This window comes from Sinocyclocheilus anshuiensis, unplaced genomic scaffold (genome assembly GCF_001515605.1).
Source record: "Sinocyclocheilus anshuiensis isolate Anshui unplaced genomic scaffold, SAMN03320099.WGS_v1.1 scaffold2041, whole genome shotgun sequence".
NCBI classification, from domain to species: domain Eukaryota; kingdom Metazoa; phylum Chordata; class Actinopteri; order Cypriniformes; family Cyprinidae; genus Sinocyclocheilus; species Sinocyclocheilus anshuiensis.
In genome coordinates this window covers 402,844-414,225 of record NW_015541069.1, presented here as the reverse complement: position 1 = coordinate 414,225, position 11,382 = coordinate 402,844, and the positions used below count along the sequence as shown (strand labels likewise).

The 11,382-nt window shown below is 38.2% G+C and overlaps 1 protein-coding gene across 1 annotated transcript in view; it reads right to left on the bottom strand.

The window, feature by feature from the left end:
- LOC107690673 (whirlin-like) overlaps window positions 1-6,259 on the bottom strand; it is a 67,430-nt gene extending 61,171 nt beyond the window's left edge. Inside the window, exons 1-2 of the mRNA XM_016489064.1 lie at window positions 6,085-6,259; window positions 5,056-5,856 (exon numbers count right to left, since the gene is read on the bottom strand). Coding sequence (XP_016344550.1) covers window positions 5,056-5,784 — 729 coding nt within the window. The 5' untranslated portion in view covers window positions 5,785-5,856; window positions 6,085-6,259. The remainder of the gene's footprint in view (window positions 1-5,055; window positions 5,857-6,084) is intronic.
- Window positions 6,260-11,382: the final 5,123 nt, after the last annotated feature.

Genomic DNA, 11,382 nt, shown 5'->3' with positions numbered 1-11,382 from the left:
TTATAAATCAGCATATTAGAATTATTTCTGAAGGATCATGTGACACTGAAGACTGGAGTAATGGTGCTGAAAATTAGGGCTGTCACGATTCGTCGATTTTATTCGACTATTCGATTTTTAAAAATCCTCGACTTCATTTAGCTTGCGTCGACTAACCGGCAAAATACCGGAAGTGGCGCATTTCACGGACAAGAATCGGGGTGTGTCTCATCTAGAAGGCTGCGCCCTCTGGAGGTCGAAACCTCTGGAGGTCGCATCCTCTGTAGGATGCATATACATAATTGTATTAGTAGTAGACTAGAACACGTGGATATGTTGTTATTCTTACACTATAATACTGAACTTTGATTTCAGTGATTTGGATATGAGATGGATGCACTTTACTTTTGCTTTAAAGCCAACACATTTAGAGCATCGTTGCGCTCTCACACTACTTAAATTAAGGAAAATTATTTATAAGTTTGGAAAGTAATTTGAACAAAAATTGTTGAGGAGCTGCAGCGTACGTACAGCAGACATCTGTTAGAGAGAAAAAAAAGGAGGATATTAAAAGTTTATCCGTTTTTACAGAGGCGATTTAAGGTAAGTTGTAAACACCACATCTGCGCTTGTGTGTACATCTATAATTAATTATATGCAATGCCGTTCTAATACAGTATATGCGCTTTAATTATTTACATGCGTTTAGGTTAAGTATGTGCGTCACACAGCGGCTCCGTTCACAGTAGTTCCACAGCAACTGTCTCAAACTCCATCTCTGCATGTTGTTGTGAGTTTGGGTTGATTATTTTTGTGGGAAATTAATCGTTTAGATTAATCGATAATTTAGTCGATAGATTAATCGAAATAAAAATAGTCGTTAGTGGCAGCCCTACACTCAAACAGGAACTACGACAATTAATGTGGAACAAAGACAATGGACGAACTTCTGGAATTCATGTATAACAGCCAGGATTCATTCAAAAGGATCAACATTTACCATGTAGAAAAGTGTGATTAGTCTTGTCAGGCTGGAACAATTAGGACATAAAGAACACTGGTCACAGTGAGAATAGGAACAACTAGTAACTGAATTTGACCAAGTTAACAAGGTTTGTGGCATCAAGGATGTTTCAAAGCTTTTTTTAGGCAAGTAAACAAAATAGCATCAAGTGCAACTGTCTATATATTCTGCTTTGTTTCCAGAGTTATGTTCATAAAATAATCAGTAGCTACTTATTATATACGTATATACTTATAAATTATGGTAACAATATTACACATAAAAATTTGAGTAGTTTTTAAGGCTTGATATTTTAATGGAATCTACCTGAATAAATCATGTAAAATCTCCTAAATTATTTAATCTATGACACAATGATTTTAATATCATTAGTGAAATGTGCTCATTTATTTTAAGTTGATTCTCAAAAGTCTGTGATTTTGAGTAAGGCCTGTTTGTATTTGACTGAGTTATTTTGTACAATTAAAATACTGTATAGAGCCAAATAGCTCAAGTAGGAAAAAACTTTACTGCAGTAGCATTACCAAGGCTACTGCTTATTGAACTAAGCATCATGTCTCATATTAGTACATGCAGTTATCCATAACCATAAGCTCTACTCTTCTGGTAACGATGCACAATGTTAACGATAGAAACTTCAACATAACAGAAACTCTTTCAAATGTCAAACATAACTGTATTCAATTAAAAGACTGTATACAGCTAGACAGCTCAAGTAGGAAAAAACTTGTAACTGCACTGGTGCTAGCAAAGTTTCTGCTCATTGAACAAAGCATCATGCAACATTAAACATTAACAGATGTTTCCCTTTACTCAAAAACACATAAAATAGCACTAAATTTCAATATTTACTCTCCATATCCAGTCATATGCAAAGCATGCTGGGAACTAACAATCACCGCCAAAATAAAACTGCAAAATTTAGCTAATTCTCTTAAAATAAATAGGTAGCCTTCTTTTCTTAAGTTTCCTTAAAAAATATGAGGAAAACATAATCTCTTGATTTTATTAGTGAAAAGTTCTCAATATTTTATCTACAACACTGAACCACAATTTCTTTAAAGGGGTCCTATTATGTTTTTTCACTTTTTCAACTTTAGTTAGTCTGTAATGTGGCTGTTTGAGCATACAAAATTCTGCAAAGTTACAAAGTTCAACGTCTACTTCAAAAGGAGATATTTTATTTAACAGAAATCACTTTTCACAGCTAACCAATCACAGTACATTTCGTATTTCAGAAGGCGGGCCTTCATTTGACACAGGAACTATTCGAGCCGTTCATGCCAGACTGGGGAGAGAGGTGTTGTAATAATGTAAAATATGTGAAAAATAATGTGTTTTTCGAACAACCTAGTATGAGAGCCTGTTCTAGTACACCCCCAAAACAAAATCAAGACTTTGTAAAAGAGCATAATAGGACCCCTTTTATAAAATATACACACTATTTTTAATTATCACCTTAATTTTTTTAATGAAAATTACAAGACCCATTATTTCTATTTTACAGTGAACCAGTTATTTCTACACTGATGCTTATTGTGATTATCACATCGCAAAGGCTGTGACAAATAAAATAAATATATGTGCTGTGTGTTTCAAGTGCAGCACTGTGTTCATTTACATGCGAGCAGCTCATGATGTAAATGGTGCTCCACAAAAGCTACATCTCTGCATCTACTCTTGAGTTTCGGTCACTTATAAAGTGCATTTGGGAACGCAACAGGTGCCAACCATCTTCCCAAACTTCTAATGACAAACACTTATAAACCTAAAAGACTTAAATACTCCCTGTGGAGACCATATTAGTATTAGTATTATAAAATTAGTATTATAATTTTGCAGTTGTACTGTAAATTAAATTTTTTTATTATTATTATCATTATTATTATTATTTTCTTATACTATTTTCATTTTACAGTGGATAACTACAACAATAATATATCTTATTTTAATATTATTAAATTTAAAATATCATTATTACTCTTATTATTTTTAAGCGCAACCTGGAGCTTAAAAACTAAAATATTTTGAAATCACTTTTTTCCCGAAAAATTATTTACATGAAATTGCAGGCCTAAAAGCTTCCATGATAGTGTATTATTGTGTTAACAATGATTTTGTATAAATGTGACAATCCTGGTTGGTCAATTTGTTTGTCAGTCCAGTGAGTTATTCTTGTCCAGAATAAGCTGCAACATGGACAAGCTTGCCTTAAAGCTAAAGGCCATGTCATCTTCCATATAATATATTGTGTTAACAACTCTGATAGTCAAATAAGCTCAGTTCACACCTCTGCCTTATAGTAAACTTCACAGGCAATGCGAGACGGCCAATTCTCACCTCACCCATCTTTATTTAGAAATGCTTACAGGCTGGCACTTTGAGTAAACATGGTCAATCACTTTTAATCCCTCCATATGGAACCTGCAATCAAGACAGACTGACTCACTTAATAAAGCTTCACAAACAGGCGTCAAGGCCCTGAACTTCCATTATATAGACTACAATATTAATGGAATTAAACAGCTATACTTGATACTGCTGGTGTGACTGACAGAAAGCAAAAACTGTCTAAATAGTGCCAAGCCAAGTGTAGCTGATACAGGACTGAGCTTCCATGCAACGATTTGACTCACATTGTTATTTGCTCTGTGCTTTTTTTAGTTTGTGGATTCAATTCTGACAGGCAAACAAGACTGTTACATGAGTAAGACGGGCAGTACAATAAAGCAAGGACGATACAAAAGAATGCTGCACTTCCCTCAGCAGTCTAACGTGAATGCTTGAAAAACAAACACAGAATGAGCCTGCCCACACAAATAGTCAAAGAGAGAGAGAGTGAGCGAGCAAAGAGGAAAGTAAGAGTGAGGTGGCTGCCTGTCATTGCTCTTCTTCTGCAAACTGTACAAGCTTCAATTGTTATGCAACCAATGATTTAACTCTCAAATCTAGATCTAAAATTAGTGATGATACTAGATTCCACCACAGGCAAATTTCAGCATATGTCTCCGTTACAAACACCAGAGCTTCCTATTCTCTTCACAATTCCTGAGACCAGCACCAGCTCCAATGGGGTGTTTTGAGTCAATTATCCAATTTCCTGAAATTACCTTTGGACACACAGATGAGAGCAAATGTGTTAAAAAAAAAGGCCAGGATTAGGACCATGTGAAGAGAAGAGAGAGAGCGAGGGAGATGGTTTAGTCACACTGCCAGTGGCCAGGTTGGGGTTGAGGCCAAAAGTTAGTGCACAGTAATGTGTAATCAAGTGGGCAAAAAAAGGATTGATTTTAGCCCTGCTAAAGCCAGTAACTCTGACTGGGACTCCGGCCAAAGATTTTTCTGCAGGGCTGTGACACTGGTAAAGGACTTTACAGGATGAGAGGAGGAAGGGGGGAAGCAAATGGGGCTGTTTGGTACAAAAAAGGAGAGTCAACACTATAAAAATGAAAAGACCAACTGGGGTTCCTCACACTGCCACACTGACAGATCCCTCTAGAGCAGCGATTCCCAACCAGAGATATGTGCACCCAAGGAAGTACATGTGTAGATACTGTATTTATTACAACATCATACATTATTTGCACACCTGCTCTTATTTATAATTTTATTTCATCTTTATAGATATAAAACTATAAAGAAATAAACAATGTAAGTGTTTGGTATGGTTCATTCGTATCTGATATTTCATACTTGAGGGCCTTTGATAATAAATTCTACTATAACTGCAAATGACTTGTGTGAAATATCTGGTTTTCATTGACAACGTTTCTCCATGATTACCAGAACACTCAGAACCTGTGAAAGACCAACAATCTCAAGTGCAATTGCATTAACAACACTCTTGGTTTACTGAATGACTCATTCCCAGTCTTACAGTTTTTGCAGTGACCTATCAGACAACTTCCCTTTTTTATAAAGTGTCTATAGGTTTTCTAGTAATATCAGACTTAACAGATCCACAAAAGATTTCTCATAAGATATGAAATGTTTTGAACACTGCCAAAAACACGTTCACTCACACACACACTAACATAGAGATCACACATCACCTTGACTGCCTCTCCATGAGTGACTCGGTCAAACACCATGTTATTGACTTTCATGATCTTGTCTCCAACTCTGAGCCCCTCTCTCTCAGCGGATGATCCCGGCTCCACCAAAGACACATAGATGCCAACTCCATGCTCTGACCCACCCCGTATGCTGAATCCCAGGCCTTCGTGGCTCTTGCTTCTTTTCAGCGTAACTTGGCGGATTTCATCAGGCGCTTCCAGCATCAGCACTGACGCTGTCCCCTCAGCCGTGGTGCTGAAAACAGGAGCCGCGCGAACGGATCCGTGACTAGGACCGGCCGGCTCGGACTCATGCAGAAAGTGCACCGAGGATGCCCCTACATGCGCGTTCGTGCTGCTGATGTCTTCCGAGCACTCATGCTTGACACTGGCTGCCAGAAGATCCGTTTTCAGATAAAGCCCTTCCGATGTGTACTGGTCGAACAGCAGCTGGTCCGAGCGGGGTATAACCAGGCGCAGCATGGGTAACAGTTGGCGCTTGTTGGGTGTGTTGAGAATGACTTTGAGAGTCTGCACGAGATCAAAGACATTGCGCTTGGCGTGGTAAACGTTGAGACAGTGGATGAACTGCTCCCTTTCGAAGTCGTTGAGCAGCACGTTGAGCGCGTTGTGCAACTTCTTGACGTTAACGGAGAGCGCGCGGCCACCGGAGCCCAGGGAGTTCGCGCCCGACTTGAGAGAAGCGCGCTCCAGATCCGTGCTCATTCTCGGACACCTCAAACCCACAGTGGGATTTCACATCAGGCATTAGGAACAGAGCACGGTCACTGTCTCTTCCTAAAAACAGAAATGCACCACGATTCGTGCGTTAAACTTGTGGCGAGACCAGCCATGCTGAAGTCTTCGTTCGCTCAAAATAACAACACTAATACAGCAAAATGGCAGAATAACTAGTGCAATAAAGTTTCGAAACTTTTGATTATAAATAACATTTGTTTAATAATAACTTTGAATGCTATATATAGTGGGAAAAGTACACTGTTCTTCCAAAGGCAAACAACAAACCCGAATTAAGTCCCGCGAGGATTTGACGTCCGTAATAGTGACTTTAATCCTTTTGGTAACACATTGTGCGAGGAGAAACGGGTGGTGAGACGTGTCCAGCACCGAGAAAGAAACAAAAAACACAGCGCGAACGTTTCGAGTTTGCCAGCTGCGCTCAGCAGAGGAGCGCGGGTGGTCAGTGTGGCTCGCTCGGATTTCTTGTCGCTACTACTACTGAGTCCGTAGTGAGACACCGACACGGGCGCTTGGGAGGAAATGACGCACGCGCGAGGCGCCTCTGTTGCTTAGGAACAAACAACTGTGAGGAACGCATTTGGACAAACAACACCACATCTTTCCTGTGCGTGAGCTATTTTTAATGTTCAAGGCCCATCGAGCTATTGACGTGAATCAATTGAAAAATAAGTCGTTTCCAAAGAGCTTTGCGCACTTAACGTGAAAGTTCTCACGGAAATACAGTCGAAACCACAGCCGCCTGATTTCAACTTTACAGACAGGTTGGGGGTAACGCATTACAAGTAACGCAAGTTACGTAATCAGATTACTTTTTTTTCAAGTAACTAGTAAAGTAACGCATTACTTTTTAATTTAGAAGGAAATATCTGAGTTACTTTTTCAAATAAGTAACGCTAGTTACATTGTTTCCCTTGACTGGCAGCTCTCGTGTTGCCATGTTGAGAAAAATGGGGAGTAAGTGCAGAGGCGTTGTGTGCGCTGTGATGTTACTGTAGTTCTAGATTAAATATGAACATTATTTACTCTTCTCACTGCACAAAAACAGATCCAGTATTCCTCAAAATGAATAAAAACAGTCAAATGCAAACTCAGAATATTATATAAACCTGTAATAATTAAATATGTTAAATAATATTAAATAAATATTAATATTAAATAAGACCTTCGATGATCTAATTCAACCATACTAATAAGCAAAAATGACACACTTGTTTCATTTTTGTTATTGCTGAATAATGTTGAACTTTCTTCTCCTGCGTCATATTCTTCATGCAATTTGTTTGAGCGGCGCCATCTACTGTACAGACGTGAATTTGCATTTCCTTCAGCCTGAGGCGTATTAATTTCACTTCTGTTGTGAAAAGGGTAAAAGAAGAGCTTTTTATATTAACAACAAACAAGCAAGCCCTGCCCAGATTTAAAAAGGAACGCAAAAGTAACGTAACGCATTACTTTCCATAAAAAGTAACTAAGTAACGTAATTAGTTACTTTTTTAGGGAGTAACGCAATATTGTAATGCATTACTTTTAAAAGTAACTTTCCCCAACACTGTTTACAGATATGTGCCATATAGGCAGATCGGTCCGTGTATCATCCTAACATTCAATTATTCCATTCAATCTGGTAAAAGAAAAATTGTAAAGCCGGTAAATGTTTCGTTTTTCTGCATGAACCAACCAAGTATTGAAACTTGGCTTTCCATGAAGAAATACACTCGAGAAATGGAAAGATGGCTCGTTTTTTCGTTTTGTTTAACAAACGGTAAACGAGATTTTGGCTCGACATCTCTTATTTTGTTTGTGGTTTACAAATCGGTTTATGGCTTTAATTTTTCATTCGCGCCTGTAGGCGGCGCTGAAACGCCCCTTTCATTTGATTGGTCAAACAGCCACGTCTTCTGTACTGCGTTAATTTATACGCTGGCTGATAGTGCGGATCATTTATTACTTTTATATGTAATAACATTAATTATGATTCTAAAGTAGGCCCTGTCTGTTTTTCTAGGTGCCATTGACAATTGCTATATCACTGGTTAATTATTAAAAGTGAAATATTTGGGTGTTACTGTACTTTCGCTGGGCCTATTGCAGAGCTAGCCTATAAAAAGAGAGCAAGGATGAACCAGAGTCATGATACTAGTTTTAAAAGAAACAAAAGTATTTTAAAATCATTCATATTTTAAAATATATCTCACCAAATCATTAATTCAGGTCCTATATTTGTCTGTTATTGTTCACTTCCGAAACTGTATGAGATGTAAAGTAAAGTAAACTATAAAGTATTTAAATGCACAGTATAAATTCGTGGTTTTCAAAGACCTATAGCTACACAATGGTGCCTCCCCCATTTTTAATACAAATATGCATAAGTCAAAATCAAACTGCGGTACCAAACAGGACAACATTCTTTCTTAAAACTTTAGATCAAAAACATTATTTATACATTGTTTATTAAAGCAATAAGCCCCAAGAAGCCGTGGTTTACAGTGAATTAACAGCTAAGGGGCGTTGTTGGGCACGACGATTTTTAGAACATATTTATTTTAGTTGGGAAGACGAGCGCTGGGAAGATTAATTTATGCATTATTATCATCAATCTGCAATCAAACATAAAAGTTGCACCAGTATGTTGCTAAGGGTAACAGTGGAACATCCCATTTTGAGATCAAAAGTATTTGACCTACCAATGCCGCAACTGACCAATCAGATTTAAGTATTCCAGAGTGCCTTTAAATGCAGAGAAACATCCAGAATAGTAGTGACCTCAATACATTTTTCAGTAATCATTAATGAAAAACATACTTGATTATGATTGACATTTTCCTTTAGAACACTTTAAAAAGAAACATCTCAGTGCAGATGAAATGTTAAAGGCCCTTACATTTCAGTCTTTCGGCTGATTTCTTATCCTAAGTTAAGACAGGGCAGTGAAAGTTGTTTTGAACAGATTTACAAAACAAGGGCAGTGTTTGGACGTGTGTGTGTGTGCTTCATTTGAGAGTGCTCCATTTATACCTGAAGCTTTTTAATCCCTTGTGTCTGCCTGGGAAAAGAGAGTAATGTCAGATCTAAAAACCCAGCTCTGCTCAAATCAGGTTGGTGTTGTGAGAATCCAGCTCTCACAGAGGCTGACTAATACTGCATATGCTGAGAAAAGCTGCATAATCCATAATGCACATTCATGTGAGTCCATGAATGGTTTTGTACAAACAATAATAATTATCCTTATTAGGCTGTCTGATGTGCTTAAAAGACATCCAGCAAGGTTTTAGGCCAGACTATGGATTTCAGCTGCTGAGGAATCTCAGTTAAATCACACGTGTCGTCCTTTAAGCTCATAAAGAGGAATTAGAAAGGCCTGTCAGCAGACATCAACAACCGATTAGTACACTAATAGCCTCACTGAGGACTATTAATAAACTCATATGGACAGACCAATGCTGCCTTTAACACTGTAATTAACTTTACTTATATATTTATCAGTTTCAAGCGTATCTGCATTGACCCAATCCCGTTTTAATGTAGTGTGTTTTACTGGCACGACGGCAACAAAAATTAAGCGTTAGCGTTAGTTCTGGCAGGTCACGTGAGTCAAGCTTGCATCAGCTGATTCTCAGCTGATCACATCTACCTATAGGAATACGACACCTATCGCGGCATTCCTATATAAGCTCTATTCAGTATTATTCAGCTGCTTTTCAGCTTGCTCAGGAGCAAATTACCCTCCTCCATCCCCAGCTCCTCCTTTCGCCACAGTCAGGACTTGGCTTTCTGATATTCCTTGCTAATCAGACTCCTTTATCTTGAATAAAGTGTTACACTTAAATATCATTAAGTACATTAATGATATCTGCCTTGTTCTGTTCTGTTAACCCTAGGGGGGTTATTATTGCTGCTCTCCCTGCTCATTCATGACAGGCTGCATGGATGGGCAGGGAGTTTTTTGCCCAGAATGGAACCATACCGCCAAACCAAACTTTATGCTAAGTATCTATCATTTTGACGATAGTGGTCCTGACAGAAGTACATTTGTTTTGCCAAAGTACTCACAGCAGCTGTATACATTGGAGCTAAATAAAATAATTAAAAATATCAATAATACAAATTAAACAAAACAGAGTGCAGCATAATAAAATAAACGTGAACAAGTACTAAACATTAAAATAAATTACAATGTAGCACTCAGTAGTTAAATGACTGAAACAGTAAATTAAAAATGATAAGGCAAGGCAAGTTTATTTATACAGCACATTTCGTACACAACGGTAATTCATAATAATTCCTAATGATAATGAGACTAAAGATTTACAGACCCTCTCAGCTGAACTTTTCGTCCTTCCGGGTGTCCAACCCACTGATTTACAGCCCTTTAAGATGGTGACATTGCAGCAAAAGTCTCAGATTCATTGCTAATTTGCAATTACTGCTCCTGGCATCAGTGCATGGTGGCAAAAATTAATGAACAATTAATGGGCCTAAATGAGACAATGGAGATGCTCATTGATCTTTATGCACTGTAGAAGTGAATACACTTCAGCTGTAAGTCACGCATAACTATGACTCACTTATACCAAAGACACACATACACCTTCAAAAGTGCTCCAAAATGTCTGTCAGAAATTCAATCAAGTGCTGAAATACCAAATATCTTCCCTCGTCCTTTCTTTCTCCCAACACGTATGTTGTGTGTTTGTGAGAGTGATTTAATAAAGCTGTGTGGTTGGGTTGGTTTAACCTAATTTGAGTAATTCCTGTTCTCTTGACTTAAAATTGAGACTCCAGGGGGAACCTGCACCATCACAGTTGGCTGTTTTCTGCTCTCCTCTTTCTGGAAAAAGAGTCCCACATTATCTTTTGAGTACAGAGCAAGTGATGTACTGAATAAACAACTAACTTTTATGACGGGTTGTGCAGTCAAGGCCATTAAATTGCAGCCGTTGGCTGTGCTACACAAATACAGTTCACTTACATCTCTTATATATATATATTAAAAAAAAAAAGACAGAAGGTTGTTTTGACGCTGAAACATGTTAAACTGCTAACCCTGACACTTATACAACACCATTTACAACAGCTCATAAACACAACACAAAATGTCACTCTTTAACTAATAAAACCAGGGACAGAAGGTAGGAGGGGAAGAACTGATCGGTAAACGTTGGGTCAGAATGTGGTACGGCTTTGATTAATTGCATAATGTTTAATGGGAATTGTGGGAAATGTGCATCACGCTGGGCTCTGCCAACCCCATAATTACTGCAATATAAAAAAGCAGAGGGATTGTATGCTGCAGTGCCATGCCCCAGTGCCCAGTCTGACAGAGCACACCACGCCATTAAACACTGCATTACGGATACCTCGCTGAGGTGTATTCAGCTCTCACTACAGGACAGGGGTGATTTAAAAGCCATTTATGACATCTGACCAAGTTGGAAATAAAATCTGCCAGCGCTGTGTATTGTATGGGTGTGATGCAAGTTAAATCATCTCGTTCTGCTGCACCGCTGTTCAGTTTGTATTTGATAGATAGATACCATGTCAGCTGCAGGTTAAGAAGAGGTG